This window comes from Propithecus coquereli, unplaced genomic scaffold (genome assembly GCF_000956105.1).
Source record: "Propithecus coquereli isolate 6110/MARCELLA unplaced genomic scaffold, Pcoq_1.0 Scaffold487, whole genome shotgun sequence".
NCBI classification, from domain to species: domain Eukaryota; kingdom Metazoa; phylum Chordata; class Mammalia; order Primates; family Indriidae; genus Propithecus; species Propithecus coquereli.
Genome location: NW_012150696.1, coordinates 1,385,197 through 1,406,547, shown reverse-complemented (window position 1 = coordinate 1,406,547; position 21,351 = coordinate 1,385,197). Strand labels below are relative to the sequence as shown.

The 21,351-nt window shown below is 45.5% G+C and overlaps 1 protein-coding gene across 1 annotated transcript in view; it reads right to left on the bottom strand.

Annotated features, from left to right (window-relative positions):
• Positions 1–893: 893 nt before the first annotated feature.
• KIAA1467 (KIAA1467 ortholog) overlaps positions 894–21,351 on the bottom strand; it is a 37,764-nt gene continuing 17,306 nt past the window's right edge. Inside the window, exons 3-13 of the mRNA XM_012655802.1 lie at positions 20,840–20,938; positions 17,656–17,844; positions 16,420–16,550; positions 11,097–11,244; positions 10,588–10,729; positions 9,436–9,579; positions 9,183–9,264; positions 6,183–6,338; positions 3,707–3,824; positions 1,857–2,077; positions 894–1,242 (exon numbers count right to left, since the gene is read on the bottom strand). Of these exons, the coding sequence (XP_012511256.1) occupies positions 1,237–1,242; positions 1,857–2,077; positions 3,707–3,824; positions 6,183–6,338; positions 9,183–9,264; positions 9,436–9,579; positions 10,588–10,729; positions 11,097–11,244; positions 16,420–16,550; positions 17,656–17,844; positions 20,840–20,938 (1,436 nt within the window). The 3' untranslated portion in view covers positions 894–1,236. The remainder of the gene's footprint in view (positions 1,243–1,856; positions 2,078–3,706; positions 3,825–6,182; positions 6,339–9,182; positions 9,265–9,435; positions 9,580–10,587; positions 10,730–11,096; positions 11,245–16,419; positions 16,551–17,655; positions 17,845–20,839; positions 20,939–21,351) is intronic.

The following is a 21,351-nucleotide window of genomic DNA, read 5'->3' as shown; positions in this document are numbered from 1 at the left end:
CAGCTAACATAAGATTTTTAGCTATATAAATAATGACCTAGAAGTTTAGCTGAGAATGTAACAGAAGTAACAGATTTATACAGGAGAAGGGGAAAGTAAGCACTGGAGATAATTCTAAAGAACTTAACCATTTACAAAAGTCATAGTATTTACATAAGAATTTTCTCAAAATACAATGCTCCAAAGGCTCTACAAGGAACAAGTACAGGGCAAAGTGGCTGCATACTGGACTCAAGCAGCAAAAGCAGAAGTCCGGAAACATATCCCTGAATAGAAGAGAAAGCAAGGGAGAGGAGGTGAGAGGATGCCCCATAGAAAAAGATGCAAAGAAAGCAGGGGAGAGAGGAAGCCAGGGAAGGCAGCAGCCTCAAAGCTCCCTGACGTCCAGTTCCCCTCTCGGGTGAAGACGGCATGCGCGCACACGCTTCTGCGCCACCGCGGAGGAAGATCACGACTGGCAGAACCATCCAAGCCACATATAACAGATGCAAGTGGTCAGAGATGAGTCACTGAAACTGTTTCTCTCGCTAGCCTTGCGATAGGAATATGGTTACTCTTGTGACCACTAAATGGATACAGGTACAAAGTCTGAGGAAACAGGATACTTAAGGAAGAGATGAAAATGCTGGGATGCCTAACTCAGTCTTCAGCTGCCAATGTCTCACTGGTGTCTACAGCTGGGAAGCAGCCAAAGCACAGAGGGGGAGAGAACCCGGAGAGAAATGAGGAGTGGCCCTCGAGATCAGAGGTAGGGCACCTGGAAGTCTCAAGATGGCCAAACAAACCAGATACATTTCAGAAGGATAAGAAATGGGATCCCTGAAGCTTAGGACATATCTGAAAAATAACTTCACCACGACACAAAAAACACACAAACATGGCATAATGCAAAACAAGAGGTTTCCTACTCGTAGACTTCACTGGATTTCCCAGCAAGAGTTTATAAATTAGACACACAAAAAAATAAAACACTTATAAGATTCACATTTCCAAACTATCCATACACGGTTCCTAGAGGGAGTTAATGCGGGGATTGACAAGGTAGTAGGTAAGATGCCCAGCCGAATGGATCATGCTGTTATCAAAGAACTCCAAAGTGCTCTGCAACAGTCGGGTGGAGGTGGTAACATGAGGCTAGAACACTCTTCCTTCTCTCCAGAGAACTGATTATACACCGACAGGAGAGAGAGGGTCTCCATTCTGTTCACATCTTCTGAAACTGAAGATTCCATCAGACTAGATCTGTGGGAAAGGTAGAAGTATCAGTGACATTAATTTTTTTGTCATGGTAAAGGTTTTCAAAGAAACAGAGAACACCCAAAGGAGTCAGCATATTCCTCTATTTTCCTGTCCTTCAGCCCCAATGGTTTGTAAGTATCTCCTCCCCCTAGAAAGGCCCGGAGACTTTGTCCTTTTCCATGATAAGCTCCTGAACTATGAACTAGATCGAAGTATTTCTCAGGGGGGTGTGTGTGTGGGGACATCAGCATTTCGAGCAAGATAATTCTTCACAGTACGTAACTGCTACAAGCCCTGCATGACGTTAGCATTTCAGCTCCAATACCAGCAGAAAATACCAGTAGTCTCCACCACCCTCTGCCCCTGCCCAGACAATAAAAATGTCCCCTGAGGGAGATGGTACAATTTCCAGCTGAAAACAATGAACCGCAAACCATTTCTTCATGGTCACAAAGCACCCTTGGGAAACAGTGCTGGTCCAAAACAATTAGTTCTGGATATTCCTCCTCCACTCGGGAAAGCTCCCCACTCTCCCTGCTTTATAAAGGACACTGCTGGAGTTGGAAGTATTTGGCCTAAACCCTCGAGAGTAACCAAATATTCCAGAAGCTATTCACCTCACAGGGAGCATCAACAAACTTTATCCTAGAGAGGAATCTCCGCAACTCCCCACGGCCAATTTTGGGGGTGGTCTCCCGTAGCTGGGCCACCTGGCCCTCCATCAGTGCCCACCGCAGACTAAGCTTGCTGACCACCAGGGTTGCTGGATGGCCTTCGGAGCTTGGTCCTGTTGTCCTGGTAACATAAAAGGCATCTTTCCAGAGGTCGTTAATTCCAACTGAGGAAGGACAAAAACAAGAGCAGTTAACAAGGACACGTGCCTTTTATTAGCAACGAGAGAGGGGTTTGGTTCAGCGACACATTCATTCATTTACTCACTGGTTCGCACAAGAAATGCACCTAATAAACAAGGCAGTGACAGCAGTGCAGGGAGCTGAGGGACCTGATGCCGGCAACACAGTGCGTCCTTCCTGGTCTCCATACCTTTCTCCCTTGAAGCTATTTCCAAAAAAGCCCCAACTCAGAAAATGAGAGAATGTGCCCACTATGGCAGGAATTCGGTAGTTACGTGAGCCCAACAAAGTCGGAAGCCTAAGAATTCCTAGATTGTCAGTGTGAGGTCACGTAAGCTATTTGCCTCACCAGTGTTTATTCTGCCTCATCTTCAAAATAGAAGTTGTAATAAAAATGGTCTCAAGATACTTAATTGCCATTATTTGATGTTCACTGACTAATATTTTATGCTAATATTGAAAAAGAGCTCACCTAGATCCTGTCACAGGATTTTGCAAGCTGACACCCCCCCTCAACCCACTCCCCAGCCAGTGGACAGGTGCACCTGCCAGTTCCGGATGGGCTATTCTTCCCAGTAAATCGAGAGCCACAACACTAGCTGCAACCCAAGGCAAATGAGTTCGTGAGTAGACAGCCAAGTCCCTAAGTGGCAAGAGAATGTGGAAAGAAATAAAGAGAGGAGACCTGGCCAGTCCGGTCTTCCCCCACTCCCCGACCTAACAGGAACAGCAGATTAGAATGCAAGAAATCTCTGAGGAGGAGATCAACAGACAATCCAGACTAGCAGGCAGCAGAGGCTGAGTCTCCAGGGCCTGGGTTTCCTGAATTAAGGGCTCCAATATCTGATCGCATTTTGCTCTACAGTATTATTTAGACAGACATATAAAGTGGAAGAACACTTCCAAAATGTCAACAGTGACTTGGGAGGCTGAGGCAGGAGGATCGCTTGAGCCCAGGAGTCTGAGGTTGCTGTGAGCTAGGCTGACGCTACAGCACTCACTCCAGCCCGGGCAACAAAAGCGAGACTCTGTCTCAAAAAAAAACAAAATGTCAACAGTGGTTATAAGCAGTCAGATTATGGGCAACTTTTTTCCTTTGATTTTTCTCCTTCCTCCGATTTCTGTGCAGTGTGTGTATTCACTATTCAAAAAAAGTCTCCACTAAACACCCTGACAAAACATTTCCTACCTCCAGCATATCCCGACAGCTAATTTCAAATCCTAAGCTCCCAGAGCACCAAGAAACTAGTGTTGTTTGTATTCCCAGCATGTGGTGCAGCGCTTGGCATACAGCTGATGCTCAATAAATGTGTGCTGAATGAGTGGCTGCCCAAGTCATCACCGTAGAACCCTTCTGCAATGGGAAATGCACTTTCGCCTCAGCCCGCAGCACACGCGGAACACATGGGTTCTCACGCCGCGAGCCTGGTGCTCCCAGCCAGGAGGAGCATTGCAGCAGTGCCCCTAGGCACAGGGCCACCAGGGAAAATGCCCCTGCTGTCATTTGAGAAGCACACATCCTTCCCTAGGTGGGGCAATGGTCTCTTCACGCACAGCCAGCACACGCTCTGCCCCAGTCTGGGTACACAGCCTCCCACCAGCACTGGACTCACCCTGTGAAGCCGTCACTGTGCCCGTGGTGTTGGCCAGATCCAGGAGCATGGAGGGGAAGGCTGGATGCAGGAGGTACAGATGGTAAAGGCTGGATGGCTCCGTGCCTAGGACAGCATCCTGACAATGAGCCAAAAAAAGGAAGACAAAGGTGACTACATTCCCATGTGTGATGTTGCTTAGATGAAAGGCAGAGGAGAGATGCCGATACCTGCTCCCAACTACAAGGATGTGTTTGAAAGAAACTCCCATATGCAAGAGACATATTATTTCACAGAGCTCAAAACACCAACCAATCACTAACTCCTTCAAACCACTATCTATAACTATAAAATGCTTTCTCCCTTATAAGAATAAAAAAAAAAGGAAATGTGCATCCCCTAAGAAAGGAATCTGATATAGAGACTTGACTTCCCAGCCTTCTGTCCATGGAGGTAATGGAATACTGGTTCATCCCTTGTGGCAGATGGGGCTTTGTGGAGATGAAATCTATCTATGAAAACATAGCAAGTCAAAGACACTTGCTTTCATTGGATATCAAAGCCAATGGCAAGTATCAGGCTAAAAATTACAAAAATCTTATCAGTCCCTGACATGAACAGAACATTGACCAGACAGACGCACAGCATCAATCAACAAATCAACAAAAATTCCAAGGCCTGAGTGTCGGTCTCCTCTCTACGGCAGATAAAGGGCACATTGGGACCATCTTTATCAGTACAACTGCTGCGCAGGGTGGAGCTGTGAGGCTTGGCAGGTACACGCGTGTGCAGCCACACAGTTGTTAAAGCGCAGAAATGCTCCCATGTGGGTTAGTAAAGGGCTGCTTCACTGGGCTCCCCAAGTACCTCTCCTCCCCTGGCGGAGGCGAGGGAAGGCCTGAGGGAGGCGTATCACCTGCTCCCGTATTCTCGGCATGGGAAGATGCAGTCCCCTACGTGAGGAGCTCAGGCAGGACACTTGCAGCCTCACTCCCACTACATGGCCACAAAGCAGAAGAGGGCACTGTCCACATACCCTTGGGGTCCCAGGGATGAAGGGACAGATCTCAGGCTCAGCTAACACGACAAGAAGATACCAAACGCCTTCCTCACTGCCTACAGAATGAAGCCCAAATTCTTTAGCAGGAAAACCAAAGTCTTGTACCGTTTAACCAAACTCTGCCTTTTCCAGATTTAAACTCCAATGATTTACCTGCCCACCCACGCTGTGCAAATGTCTCATTATCGCCCCGAACACGTGCTTCACTTTGCTCTAACCATTGTCAATCTTATTATTCCCCCTCCCACCCAGACTGTCTGACCATCCTCTCTACCACATCTCGGCACATTAAAACACTTCCCCTCTCTTTCAAGAAAAGCTCCCTTATTGCCCCAGGCAAAATTAGTATCTCCCTCCTTTTGCACTTCCATCTAAACTCTGTATTTGTAACTCTATTAGAGCATTTGTAACATGCCTTTGCTTTGCAGTTATTTATAGAAGCTTACATGTGAGAGTGACCTGGCCCAATGCCCTCGGGAAGTTAAAATGTTAGGTAAACTGCTCATGGCCACATGTTAAGGCACGGCAGAGTTGGCACGATAATCTAGATTTCAGGCAAATCTGATCCTCAAAATGAGGAACTATATTAGCATCTTTATTATGGATACAGAACACGAGGCTCAGAGAAGTTGAGTAACTCATCCCGAGCGCCTGGTTGGTGTATTCGGGACTCTGCTTCCATCAGGTCGCCCAACACCGTGGACCATCTGCCTTCTCTAGAGGGCCAGGACTACGTCCAGTTCATCCTTAGATCGCTGTGGAGATCACAGTGCCTGGCACACAGCAGGTGCTCAGTCAAGATGCTGAACTAAGTCAGGGAGGGTCTTACTAACAACTCCCAGGCACCTACTAGGCACCTTGCCTCATCAACCCTATTAAAATATCGCAGTATGACATTTAAGACTTCCTAAAATCTGCCTTCTACGTGTCAGACCTTCTCTCCCATAATCTCCCTGCTGGACCTCTCAGGTTTTGCCTGACCAACGCCCCTCTCCGACTGCTGGCCACCCCTCCCCACCTGTCCCGCATTCTCGGCATCTGCACCTCAAAGCCCAGCCTCACCCCTCCACGAAGCCCTCTCTGCTCACTCCACATCACTCAAAGTGATTTCTTGAACAACTACAGCACATATGAATTATCTGTAAATCTGGATCTAGTATCTTGAGAAGACTTTTTATTTTTCATTCAGCCTCCCACTGCCGGGAGCCAGTGGCGAGGGGCTGCTGTCGGGGTTCACGTTCTTGGCTGAAAGGCAAAGGCAGGGAAGCGGACTCAGGTGGAAACAAGGTCCCTGCTGTTCCCTGCTGAGCGTGGATTTGTTTCTACCCCCTACCTCTCAGAAGGTGACTGGCCACACAACGTCTCCAGACCCAGGCAGCCCTGCGGAGCAGCTGCCGTCTGACAAAGTGAAAAGGGGACCCGCCCCGGCTCACTCACGGAGTTGGGAGATGCAGCTGACAGCCCCTCCGCCCAGAAGAGGAAGACAGACTTCTGGTCTGAGGTAACTGCTGAAGTGGCTGGCGTTTCTTTCATGTGACACGGAACACTGTAACTCCAAACCATGGAGCCAGATTCACCATCCACCACCATCATCTGCAAAAGAGAAGACAGAGTGAACACGGCCAGCCCTTGGAAAAGCAGCAGGCCAAGAAAACACACGGAAACAAGAAACAAGACAAAAAGAACCCCACAAGTACTCGGACGGTACATATCTTAACAGGTTGAGCTTCTGAGGTGCAGTTCAGAGAGCACCGAATAATAGCTGGGGACCAGACCCGAGCTTCTGTAGCCCTGTTCCCATTGAACAGAGCTTAAAGTCCTGCAGAGGTCTCGAGTGGGAAGGGACATTACAAATCCTCTAGGCCCCCTCATCTGACAGATGAGGAAAGGAGGCGCAGAGATGGAAAGTGACGTGCATTGCCCATGGTTAGGACAGTCCTCAGAGGGAGCAGCCACTCCACAGATGCCAACTGCAGCACCTCATTGCCCCCTGCAACTCCCACAACTGCAGCAACCACTCAGGAAACAAGGATGAAGTGAACACTGCCCTGTGCGCCCTCCTAAGAGCTCTATGGATTTGACTCTTGATGTCACGGCATGGGCAGTTCATCCCTAGGGTAGTCTCAAATTTAAAGGTACAGTTTAAACAGGCAGAAAAATAACAGGAATTCTGTTCCTTAGTTGCATCTCTCTAAGGCTAATGAAGGGGCCAACAGCGTTTACATCTGCTTCTTGCCCCAAAACACCTCTCACCTCCTAGGTCTAGGACCTTCCATTTGCCCAAATCCCCAGGAAGCTCCCCCTGCACCCCCTCCAGCCCAGGTGCCTTTGCTCCCTCTCCCCTCAGGGCCGCTGTGCTTCTGTAACCTCTTTGCACTTGCCCTGTTCTTTCCGTTTCCTGAGCCCTGCCCTTCCCTGCCCTTCCCTGCCCTGGCTCAAACTGCACATCACAAAAGGTCCTGGAACCAACTTGGCAGAGACAAACTCCTGCGAATGAGTGGAGAGGAGAATACAGACTCAAAGTTTAAGATTCCCTTTGGTGGTCCTGGGGAGAAAAGAAATCTAGAGCCACCACACTAAAAAGTTTTATCCAGTCACACACATATAATAATTCATTTAACTGTCACAATAACCCAATGAAGGCAGGCAATACTATTATCTATGTTTCATAAATTCAGAAACTGCAGCGAGGTGAGATTATACAATTTGCCCAAGGTCACCAATAAGTCGTGGTGCCAGGATTAAAACCCAGGGCTGATACTCTCAGTATCTTGGTTCTTAACCAACTCTCTCGCTTAATCCTCCCAGGTAAACCAGTGGAAATTCCAATTTGTATCTGAGATTCCTTTGAATTATGGGCAGACATTGCTTCTTTCCCATATAGCACTGCAGGAAGACTCTTCCTGAAGTGATGCTTGTATTACTGGATCTGTCCTCTGTCCGTGACCAAACAACCATACCGCCTCCAACACCTCATGCAAATTCTGCAGCCTTGCTTTCGAGGCCCTCTGTAAGCTGACCTCATTCTGATCTCTCTAGCGGAAATGCAGCTCAGTCCACCCTAATCCATCCATTCCACAAACCTCTTCTCGGTTCTCATGATGCTGCACACACAATCCCTGACTGACAGGAGGCATCTCCAGACTCCCTGGCCCTCCAGCTTGTGGGCATTCTATCTGCTCCCTGTGTTCCCAGTGTATGCAAACCTCCACAATAGCACCTTCCATGACGTGGTAGAGCTGTGCGGTCTAGGTGCCCCAGTGACCTAGAGCTACACAAGTGCAGAGGCCCTGCCTTCATTAATTTCGTGTCTCCCCATCTAGCGCAGAACTTGGCACACATAAAGGTGATGACGGAATGAGCGTTCGATTCTTTCTCTCTCAGAAAACGGTGTGCAATGTATCGATATGTATTTCATGGTGAAGATAAACCAAAACACCAGGGCGATTTTTTATTTTTTTTTGAGACAAGAGTCTCACTCTGTTGCCCGGGCTAGAGTGCCGTGGCGTCAGCCTAGCTCACAGCAACCTCAAACTCCTGGGCTCAGGCGATCTTCCTCCTGCCTCAGCCTCCCAGGTAGCTGGGACTACAGGCACCCGCCACCGTGCCCAGCTAATTTTTTCTATGTATTTTTAGTTGTCCAATTAATTTCTTTGTATTTTTTAGTAGAGACGGGGTCTCACTCTTGCTCAGGCTGGTTTCGAACTCCTGAGCTCAAACAATCCGCCCGCCTCGGCCTCCCAGAGAGCTAGGATTACAGGCGTGAGCCACCACTCCCGGCCTTCAGGGCGATTTTTAAAAAAGAGATTTTTAAAACTCTGTAATTCTGCCTGTAACGTTAAAGGAATGAAAATGGTCAAGCCAATTATTATATCTTCACAATATGCAAGCTCATGTAAAATCATAAAGATCTACTGGGTGTCTTTGGAACATGCCACACCATTTCTATCTCTGGGCCGCTGCTGTTGGTGTTCCTGACCCGGCACACATTCCTGGCCACATAAATGCAATTCAGCTTTAAAGGCTCAACTCATGTTTTCCTCCTGTATGAAGTCTTCCACAAAAACCCAGCCACCACGGATATCCTGCCTTCCCTGAAGTCTTAGGTATATACGTAAACTGCCGTGTTGCATTTATTTCCACCTGCCTTTCCCCACCAGGAGAATTCAGAAGGCTCCTACTATTAACTGTGAGTTAGGGGTCCAGAAGAAGGAATTCCCGTACAGGAAGGACATTATCCTAGAGAAATTCCCACTGCTATATATTATAGCATTGAACGGTGGGTTTTTGTTTTGTCCGTTCATGTAGCCTTTGAGTTCTTTGAAGGAAGAGACCACATTTTAGGTTCTTTTTATTCCTCATAGTGCCTAGCACAAGACTGGACACAAAGTATATAGTTTACACATGTTTTGATTGATTTGAGTCCCCGAATTTTACCTTTTTCATCCCAACTCCATCCTGTATCTGCAGAAGGAAGTCTAACCTGTGATCATCCGTGAAATACCCAGGCGTAGGCTGGCTGCAAACAAGGAAAAGCAAGCACTCAGCAAATGAGAAAAACAGGAAAACTCGGAACTCTTTCCCTCCCTTCTCTCGCATCAACCCCACATACCAAGCAATCATTCTAGGCAACTTTTAAACATGGAAAAGTGACCAAAACAGCACACACGAGAGGGAGCGTGCTGCAAACCTGTGCAGGCCTTGAAGGCTCAATGTCCAGTAGGGTGTAAGATTTTGCCCCCGGAGCAGGACGAGGCCTTGTCTGGTTGTAATCAGAAGGTTGCTGCAGTTGGAATCTGGTGCCTTCACCATCTGGAGCAGCTCGACACCATCACTGAATTAAACAAGATCCCAGCAGTTAGTCTCTGGCCCAGATGAGACTCCTGAGCCATTTATTTTGGCTTTTTCTCTCAGTGTGCACACATTTGTACATAGTCTTGTAATTCAGGTCCCACTGTTATCAAGTGGGGTACTCGGGCGTTCCAGTTGAATCTTATTTTCTTGACCGTTAGAAACCAAGGATCCCTAGAAAACTGCATGCCAGTTCAACAGGAACTCACAGGGAAAGTGCTATGGTACAATGCCTCTCACACTGGATGCTCTGAGAAAGGTAACAGAGCCAAGGATAACGGCAGGGAAGACAGAAGGAGATTTGGACGGGAGCCCTGAAATTGTCAACAAGCTTGAGCAGCAGCTCCTGGCATATGCTTCACTGAATTCTTTCTTTCTCTGTACCACAGGGACCATGCTATTTAATACCGGTCACATGCACCAAAACAACATGATGCTGCCTAAGAAAATGCTAGAAAATGATTTGTAATTTCTGATAGAAAAAAAAAAATTATTGCCCAGGCTTGGGGTTAAATGGGTAAAACCTACTGCATATGACCAAACTACATGCTTTTAGTTAGGAAGTAAGAATCAAAAATAAGATTTCATGGATGCTATCCTTGCTTCTGTCAAAATGATGCTTCAACTAAGAGAAAATATAGTAGGTCAGATCAAGTAGGTCAGATCCTCAGCACAATTTCACAACAGTCAAGTAAAGCTGTCTCCCTACCCACCTGGACTCAGAACTCCAAAGAAACATCCTTCCTTGCAGCCTACGTGTGATATGATCCCACATGATGGTCACCAACGCATAGATATCAATGCATTAAGTTATCAAGAGAAGAAAATTTCTCATTCATGTTAACCAGACCACAAGAGGGTATATCAAGGCTAGCACTGTCTCTCCCAAACCTCTGCCCACTTATCCACCAACCCAACCAAACTGAGAGACTCCAAGGCACCTGAGTTTACAGGAGACCTCACTGTGACCAGGGACAGACGTCTGCCCTACCTGTACACGTCAATGAGCTCAGACAGGTTGATGGATCTTCGCTTCTCCCATTCTGGCTCTTCTATCTGCAGAGAAGGTGGTGAGCTGTCTCGATTTTGGGCCTGAACAAAAATGTCCCGCAGGGCGACAGCTTGTATATTTCCTAGCACCACAGGAAGAACCAACACTGAGAAGCTGAATTTGACAGAACTATCCCAGGGTGAGGATGTGAGCAAGAGACACAGAGCCTGAGCAGATGGGTCCAGCAGAGCCCGCTCAGACTAGCCCAACATGGAATGAGTGGGGGAGTGATGACGCGGATGCTGGACAGAGTCTTCTCTTTAGGGGAGGCATCCAGGGAAAGCAGAGTGAATCACCTGCAATAGGTGGGGGAGAGTGGGAGGCCCCTGAAGTGGGGGGCTTCGGAAGGGCAGGTGTCAGCAATTCCTGAGCTCTCAGCCTGTTTCACAAGGGAGGCCGAAACACATGCACCAGTGGGGAACAGAAGGAAAACAAGCCTTGCTTCTTACCAAAGCCAAACAGGATGTAGACAGCCCCATTTGTGGTGATGTAAACCTGGGGACCAATCAGATTCCCAACGCCCACGATGTTGTACTTCACAGGTCGGCCCAGTGGACTTCCTGTCTGGCCAGACACCAGCAGAAAGCACAGATCCGGCTGAGGAAGTGAAAGAAAGGGGTGCATTCAATAGAAGCCCCATCATTTCCACATCAAATGGCTTCTCCAGACAGTTCTTAGTTTTTCTCATTAACTACCGGTTCTGAAATGCTTCCAAAAAGTTGGAAAGCACCAAGCTTCACATTATTTCCCTTACTTTATTTCCCATTCCCTTACTAAATATATGCAAAGGGCATCTTCATGGTACCTCGGTTTCTCTGAAGCACAATTGCTGATGACTGAACAGTCTCCTGGGGCAGAGTCCTTGCCTATAGCTAGATACAGGATGGCTCTATAGGAGTCTTTACTCCCATACCCAGAAATCCCCAGTAATATTTGGTCCCAGCTAGAATAAACCCAGGCAGTGTTCTCCCATTAGAACATCAGATGTCTGGCCAGGCCACTATCAACTTGACTCTTAGAGATGGGCAAACATTTTCCTTCAAGGGCCAGACAGTAGTATATACTTTAGGCTTTGCCAGCCAGATGATCACTGTAGCAACTACTTTACTTAGCTGTTCTAGTGTGAAAGTGGTAGTCATGGACAATACATAAATGAATAGGTGTGACTATGTTTAAATAAAACTTTATTTATAAAAATAAGCAGTGGGCCAAATTTGGCCTATGGTTCATAGTTTGCCAACCTCGGCTCTAGAGGATTTTCTTTTGGGGATAGAGTCACCAGTTGGGAAATACGAGATTGTATCTATCTCTTAACTTCAGTAAAGATTTTGACAAAGTTTATTATCAGAATTCTATGGACAACATAAAGGTGGTCTGTAGTATACCCAGAAAAAGAAACTTTATGGAGTCAATACAACCTAGAGGGAGGTTTTTAGTGGAATGTCATAGTACTCTGCTATTGCCCCATTCCTGTTAAACATTCTTATCAAAGACCTGAATGAATAGAATTCAAGTTTATCACAAGGCTGAGAGGAATAAAATGCCATATAGCAAACTCAAAATTCAAAAAGGCCTTAGGCTAGACGAGTCAAAATCTGCCAGAAGAAATTGGTCTATTAATAATTGATTAATTAAAAGATATGGGTGTTTTAACTGATTACATACAAAAAGCAAATCTTAGAAAAGCTATTGCAACCTTTGGCTGAAAAAGTAGAAATACAGAGTCTCCATCAAAAGGAGTAATAATTTCCTTAGGTTGATATAACTGGTTAGACTATGAATAAAATACTGCTTTCTGATATGGGTACCACATTTTAAAAGAGACTTGGAAAAACTGGAGTACAAAACGAAAGAAATCAAGAAAAAGAGGGGTTTGGACTTCGTGTTGCATGAGGAACAGAAGAAATTGGGGTGTTTAGCCTGGACAGTTGCAGGCTTAGAGGAACCAGGCTAACAGTTAAAGGGTGTTTTTACAGAAAGGGGATTAGACCCATTCAGAGTAACTCTATGTGACTGAAGCTGGAACAATGAACAGAAGCTGTGAGAAAGCAGATTTCTCATCAATAGGACAGAATTTTCTAGAGCTGACCAAAAATGAAATGAACTGCTTCACGTTAGTGACGTTCCCATCAGCCCGAGTACTCCAGGAGAGCACGGTGCCAGTGTATCTGGAATGCTGAGTCAGAGACCACGGCATGGTGCGAGGAGGTTAACCTCACAGCTTTCAGCGTCCCTCCCACTAATGTTCTAGCCCAGCTCAGTTCCTCTAATCTGAAGCGAGGACCAGTTCTCCAAGCCCACCTCACTCTAAACCCAGATCTAAGAATGCAATCACTCCAAGTCAAAGACTTAGTATGTTTTCTTCCTTGTGAAGAGAGAGCCCTCCATCTCAGGGGCGCAAACAAATTCCTTGGGTTCTTTGTTGCTGGTATAGAGGTCTAAAGAGTATAAAGTATAAAGACTGAAGCTGCTGCTATACACCCATCACCTCTGCAAGATTTTCCTAGAACTATCTATCACTTTTCAGACAGAATGGAGACTATTCGGTACCTGAAGCTTATTGTGAAAAAGAGTAAATTCTGAGAGGCAAGATGAGCAATATACTAGGTAGAGACCAAAAAAAAGGGCACAGAAGAAGAGAAGGCAAGAAGCCAGTTCCTCTAACAGAGACCTCCTTACTACGGAGGGTCCCTGAGGGCCTGAACCACTATCCCACCACCTACCGCCAGCTCACAGGAAGCCAGATGGGGTTGTAAGACCAAGATTCTTAAATTTGTTCAGGATATGTAAACTTGTTCAATACCTCTGCTGACTGTAATGCCATTAAAAAGAAACTCCCCAAACTTTCCCTTTAGGACGTTCAGACAATCACTTCTTGCTGGAGGTGATAACTGCAATTGTCCTTGGTCCCTAGTCTCCTTATTCACAATATCTGGGATAAAAAAAATTACGTGGATAATTCCTGAACTCTTGGTTCAGGTCCACTTTGAGACCAACTGGCTACCTGAAGAAAACTAACAGAAAGGACCCTTAAAACTAAGCAGCCTTCAGAAATTTAGCTTATTCTCAATCTTCTTTCCTCTCCTCTCACAAACAAACACAAGCATCGCCTGTGTCCTGGAGCAGTGCTTCTCACGACTTGTGATTGGTGGAGCATTTCAAGTTTGTGGTGCTCTTGGAAGAAAGTCACAAAATATTAACAGACTTAATTCCATTCTACCTAATTTTACCTGCAGAATTTATAACTCTACTCCATATATGCAACACAAAAATCACAAGAACAAACATAATGTCTATTAAAATTAAAATAAGCTCTACATTTTTCCACAAACATTCTTTGCCCATTGTTCAATTCTCTTGTGCAGAAGCATTTCCTTGGCAGACTCACACTAGGAAGCCTGAGAGAAAAGTCTTAGAGAAACTTTGACAAAAGCTCTGAGAAAAGCTTCAGGAATAAAAACTTAAAATTAAGACAATTCTATTCATTAATTTAGTCTTTCCTGTGATTTGGTGGAAAGACTACTCTTATTTTATCTGTATACAGAATAACTAGTTCCAGTGTACTTCTAACAGAGGGAATGGCCGGAGGGAAAAAAAAATAGCAAAGAGATTTTCTGTCTCCTTAAAATCCCCCCCACTCTTTTGTGAACTGCAGCCTGGCCTGCGTCTCTGAGGCAGGTTAAGTCTTTTGTTAAAACTCCCAGGTGGCCAGCTCCCCAAGTGGGCGGCTGTGGGAGTTCACAGGCTATATCTTTGGCAGAGATGGGAGGATCAGAATAGTTAACCACAGTAATTGCCTGAAGCGAGAACCCTCCCTTTAAAAGCTCTGTATTCTGTCTATGTTGGGGAAATTAGGGATTTTGAGACGAGAAGGTCTCCCATTTTTCCTCCTTTGTCAGCAAAGTAAACTCTCTTTCCTTCCTCCCCAAACCGCTTGTCCTCATTCTTCTGATTCAGCCTTGTGGACAAGTGTCTGAGTTTTTGATAACATACTGAAGTTTCAGCAAAGCATACTCTGGAGCCATAATTCAAAGGCCACTGTCCTAGAATCAATGTCTGGCATGTCACAGCCTAGATCACAACTCTCCTTTCTTTGCTCATTGTTGTTATTATTGTTTGACTTTGATTTTTTTCTATACATATTTTACGAACTTTCTATCAGTCTGTCCCACTGTTTTATAATTGAAATAAAGTTTAAATATGTATAATATAGTAAAATTAACAACACATATACATGGTAAAAAATAAGCACCACTCTAGGCATTTTAAATGTTTGCTTTAATTTTCATAACAATCCTACATATAACATTCCCATTTTACATATGAAAAAACCAGAGTTTGAATAGGCTCCAAAGCCACAAAGCTACCAAGGAATTCACACACAGACCTGTTTGGCTACAAAGCTCCTTACACCACCACAGTACATGGAACCATAGTGAGACTGCTGGGAAAAACAGATTCATAATAGTCACTTATTCACTTAATCTTACAAAAAGAATTTACTTAAATCTAAGACTTTATAAAAAGAAAGTTTCAATTCTAGAGGAAGATGTTGAAAATACTCTTCTAGACATTGGCCTAGGCAAAGAATTTATGAAGAAGACCCAAAGGCAATCACAGCAACAACCAAAATAAATAAATGGGACCTGATCAAATTAAAAAGCTTCTGCACAGCAAAAGAAACTGTCACAAGAGCAAACAGACAACCTATAGAATGGGAGAAAATTTTTGCATGCTACAAATCCGATAAAGGGCTGATAACCAGAATCTACTTAGAACTCAGGAAAATCAACAAGAAAAAATCAAACGACCCTATCAAAAAGTGGGCAAAGGACATGAACAGAAACTTTTCAAAAGAAGACAGAATAATGGTCAAAAAACATATGAAAAAATGCTCAATATCTCTAATCATCAGGGAAATGCAAATTAAAACCACAATGAGATATCACTTATCTCCAGTGAGACTGGCCTTTATCAAAAAGTCCCAAAACAATAAATGTCGGTGTGGATGCGGAGAGATAGGAACACTCATGCACTGTTGGTGGGATTGCAAACTAGTGCAACCTCTGTGGAAAGCAATATGGAGATATCTTAAAGAGATACAAGTAGAAATACCATTCGATCCAGCAATCCCATTACTGGGCATCTACCCAAAAGTCCAAATGATACTGTATGAGAAAGACACCTGCACCCGAATGTTTATAGCAGCACAATTCACAATTGCAAAGATGTGGAAACAACCCAAGTGTCCATCAATACATGATTGGATGAATAAAATGTGGTATATGTACACCATGGAGTACTATTTAGCTTTAAGAAACAATGGTGATATAGCACCTCTTGCATACTCCTGGATAGAACTGGAACCCATTCTACTAAGTGAGATATCCCAAGAATGGAAAGACAAGCACCACATGTACTCACCATCAAATTGGTATTAACTGATCAACACATAAGTGCACATATAAGAATAACATCTATTGGATGTTGGGCAGGGGGGAGGGGGAAGGAGGGGGGAGGGGGTATATGCATACACAAAGAGTGCAATGGGCACCACCCGAAGGATGGACATATTTGAAACTCGGACTTGGGGGGCGGGCAAGGGGAATATACGTAACCTAAACATCTGTACCCCCATAATATGCTGAAATAAAAAAAAAAAAGAAAGAAAGTTTCAAGCAGCATTTATGATAACAACAACACTAGGAACTGAGATAACTAAAATAGAAGCATTCCCTAGAAGAAACAAACACCATTTCATAGAGATCATACCTGCAATTCTCCAATGGCCAGAACCACAAGATCTCTAACGCCATCTTCATCCAAGTCTGGCAACACCACGACCGGGGCAGCCAAGGTGCCGTTGGACAAGTAGTTTGAGTTTAAAGTCCAAATGGCTTTCCCTAGGGAAGGACAAGTAGGCTGATCACTGCTACGGCTTTCTGCCTCTGCAAAAGGCAGATGCGACGTCCCCAAGCCAACAGAGAGAAGCACAATGCTGTTTGAACGACAGACAGCAACTCCTACTTATTTTTTCCTTTAGTTTTTATCTTACTGAGGAGGAAAGGAACAGAGAGTGTGGTCTGAAATCCTCAACTATCTGGCTAACAAATCCGTGTGCTAACTTCACACCTAGATTTTTTACAAAAAATGGAGGTGCCAAAGTCTTTTCAAGAAAGAAGAGCTCACTTGTCCAGGGTGGGAGAGTTGACCTGTTAGAGGTTATTACAACTATTAGGGAACCGTCCAGGGGCAGCGACCAGAAGACCCACTCTCCCTCCTTCTCCCACATGTTCACAGAAGTAAGCACTAGAGAAATTGTAGGAGGTTTTCAAGATGACTTTGGTTCTAGAGTTAACTCATATCCCAATTTTATTTTTTTTCACTCAGAAGTACCCTACTAACAAACTCCACCCTCTAATCCTACGAAGGATGTTATTCATTCAGCTGCACTTGAGCGCATGGTCCAGGGTGGTACCAAGCATATCAGCAGTACACTTTAGGTTCTGTAAGGGGCTTGCATTATAGTTCTTTTTCATTCCTTTTGTCTTGTATGTCTGAATGCAATAAGAAGCTAAAAGGTCAAATCAATAAGCCTCAACAAAGCTCAATTTCTTCAGTGCCGTATTTTTATTTAATAAATAAATAGCTAATGTCCAAGTTTAATATACATGGACTCGTGTATATTAAACATGAAGAGACAGAGCTCACTTGTCTTTTGTACAAAGAACAGAGTAGGCAGACTATTTACACACCCAAGGCCTCAGGGTAGTTTCTGTTTGGACAACTCAGTTTAGCCCCATCCTATCACCAAGCACGATGAACCATGGATCTATTTATTCAATCTGTCCAAATCATGTCTCTTATTTCCCTTAATAACAACCTTCCAGAGCAGTAAATCAGACTCTCTACTATGTGAGAGTAGGAAGTTCCCTTTCCCGCTGGGTTGTTCTAATCCAAAATCATGGCTCACAGGAGCAAAGATATTTTGTGGTCCGTGGTCTCTACCTGACGTCGCATTGAATGCGCTGAGCATCTTGTGAGTTCCTGTCACCAGGCAGACGGTTCCAGCCGAACCTCCTGGCACCAGGTCCAAGCACGTGATATCTCGGGCCTCCTCGGGGAGGGGACTCGACCACAGGGTGCTGCCATTCATCCCCGAAAGGCACATAAGATTAGCAGCTGGTCCTGAGACACCTAAAAGCACACAAGACAGATAAGAGAAGAGAGCAGGCAGAGGAGATAAGAGGCAGAGCTGAGCAGGAGGCCAGAAAACCAAACATGGATGGCGGTACGGCGGCGACGCACACTCGTGTATCCAGCTCCCGCCCACGTTTCTGGCAACAAGGTCTGAACGCACAGTGCCTGTCATTCCTGCTCAACACGCTTCTCACGTAAGACAAGAGCTGTGGCCTCCTCGACTGCCTCGAACACATCTCCACTTCTGTACCTTCCCTAACACCTCTGCTTACACGTCTGCCGCCTCGGCCTCCACTAAATAGTGGCATCCTAAAGGAGAAAGACTATCTCGCTAACCCCTGCATCCTCGGTGCCTTGCAAAGTACCTCACACCTATAGCAACCAATCGTTTGCCTAAGAAAAGACAGGAGCAAAATCAAGAATATGAAAAAGTAGTCATCAAGAACAAAACCAGAAGGTAAAAGTATGTTTGGAAACAGGAGACTGATCTAGTACTTGTGCAGAGCACGGAGCAAAATACCTGCATTTTAGTCATCGCTAGCAAATGCTCCCTGAGAGCAGAAAAAGAATATTTTTTAAAAATAACCTGAAGATTACATGTAGCAATGATCAGTAGGTCTTGCTGGTCCAGAGTTCCACGGAATCAGTTGATTTGGCTCCCGTCAGGAAAGAATACTCAGGAAGAGTTAATACCTGGGTCCAAGGATAGCTGGTAAGGGACTAGAGTAGCCATCTCTGTAGTAAATAAGCCTTTATGCCACTTGATTCGCATGTCAGAATCACAACTTTCTCTCTTGCCAGTTTTACATTCACTTTCAGGACAGGGACTGCTTGACTCATCTTGTGCACTTTCCACTTCCAGCAACAACTAACACAGATAAGGAAACGAAAGTTTCAGAGCTTCCCTCTACCTATTGCTCAGTATTACTGATTAAATATACGACCTAAAAACAAGTGACAAACTGTGGCTCACCATTCCAGACCCATTGCCAGAAGTAGATACCTATGACCAACAGCGGTAACATGTAAACTTCCAGACGTCTGCAGGATACTGTGGGTAATATCCTACGCTGTTCTTCCTCCTCAAGGACCCTAGCGACTCTGTATCGATGCTCAGACTCTTTTCTCCTGGGTGGTGATGCGTTAACCACAACTCTCTGAGGCACAGGCCCGCCTGCTCAGCCCTGGTGTGTAACCAGCGCAACTCTAGAGAAGGTGCACAGCGCCCGCCACACAGCCGCACTCGATGCACAGTTGTTGAATGAACAGAGGAACAAGCGAACACACAAATAAAAAACTCAATCCCTCTTAAGTCCAGTGGCACAGAGCTCTGTGGGTTATGGGCACGGCAGTTAGGCATGAGGCTTAGGAACATGTCAAGTTCCTTAACCTCAGTACGTCTGAACACCTTCCTCTGCAAAAGGGAGATAATAATATTAGCCTACCTCATAGGACTGTGTTGGGGATAAATTGGTTCATATATGTGCTGAGCTTACCACAGCGCATGGCACATAGAAAGCACCATATGTTAGCTGTATTCTTGTTTTTACAATCTGTGGCCAAATCAGGCTGGTCCCTATTGTGTCCCGGCCCACGGCCTTACCATTACGAGTCTTGATACGCAGCAAACCATGTAAGATACCAAATGACTAAAAACATCTCTAAATCTAAAAGTGGATGGGGAAATTTTTACTTCAAAAGTCACAGGCAGGAAAAAATGTAATTAAGTTTCAATTATATGAAAATCTACTGCTAGGCCAGAGATTCTCTGTGTAACACATCTCTGCCCAGACTGCTTCTATATCTCACCCAGACTCAGAAAGTCATTTCTAATAATGTCAAAGAGATGTGCAATTTAGGATTCTCTAAAGCATACCTAGGCCCCAGGACCTAAATGATTTATAATAAAAAGTAGTTACCAGGGCATCTCCAGCCTCAAACTGGAGTCCCTGTACCAGCTTACAGACTGCATTTCGACTCTACTTTAGTGGAGGCTGCAGGACACACCCAAAGCCTGTGTACCTATGCTGAAAATGAAATAATTTTTCTTACTTCTTTTTTTTTTTTTTTTTTGCAGTTGACATGTGTAACAGCTGGGCTTCCAGAAACAGCACCCTCAATTAGGGTAAGTTGTGGAAGGTTTAACAAGGAGACCATTTACAAAGATGTGGCCAGGGTGTAGGGACACCACAAGTGACAGAACAGTCCCTCAGAACTGTTACTGCTTCCAGGCCCAAAGAGACAAGAGGAGGAAGCAATCACTGGGATCTAGAAAAAGAAAGTCCTCTAAGAGGACCACCTTGAAACGAGCTGTGACCCACGGTCAAGGGTGTAGCCATACTTCAGTGACCTCAGTGGGGAGGGAGCCAGGGGAATAAATGTCCCTCCTCGAACTCTATCTCCTTCAGTTCCTCTCCTGTGCCCCGCTGTGGGTCAAGCCCAGTGGGAAGGTGGCCAGCAGGCCGGGGGCTGTGACCTCACCCACACAGGCCAGCCTCCCAGCACAGACAGCAGGATGGAGGGCAGATCTGGAAGAGTAAACTGCAGGGGGAAGGGAAGCCCCCAGCCAAGAGGTGTGTGTGCAAAGATGTGTACAAAACACAGGGACAGGCGTTTTCTGCCAGGAGTGGGTGGGTAGGATAGAGTGAACATTCATTATAATCGAAGAGGCAGTGGAAAACCGGGAGAAAAATCATAAAACCTAAGTACCAACGATGTCACTACAGGCGTGCGGGCAAGTCACTTCCTCTTTGGATCCCAGTTTCTTCACCATCCTTGGCGACCACTGAAAGTTCTTTCCAGCTGTAACTGTTTCTTGAACTGAGCTTTATTTCCATGCAGGAACTTTCTGATCAGGCTTATCGTGTACGACAGATCCACAGGAACTTTCTGTCCACTGCAAACCCCTCTGCAGTGCCCCTCGGGAGACACCTCTATGCCTTCTCCTAGCTGACAGTCCCCCTGGAGCAGCCGTGCAGAGACACGCTCTTACCTACTGCGCTCCCATTCCTCGATGTCACAAAGGAGAGAAGCACGTCACGCAGGCCGTCTCCATTCACATCAGCCAGTTCCAGTGGAGACAGGTCGCCACCTGGCAGATACATTAAAAAATCAAAAAGGTCCTGAGTGAGTTACCACAAACCAGTTCTCTGCTGCCGGTACCTCCACAGACATTGGGCAGACTTTCTGTTCCTCGACAAGATGGAATAGACACGCTCCTCCCTATTCTTCCAGCTGAGTACATCTAAGCGCCCTGGACATTACACATAAACAAACACAAGACAACTCTTATGGAGAGAAGAAGGCAGGCCAGCTAGGAATGACAAGGTGATGAATCCCCTGGGTTTTCTTTTGGCCTCACATATCCCAAATGGGCTGTTGGAGAAGCCAACACCGCAGGTGCAGACAAAAGAGCCCCAAGAAAAGCTGGCTTCCCTAGCCAGAGGCCCAGGAAAGGGGGATCCTAGCAAGACAGAAAAGTTTTAGATAATAAACTGCTCTTCT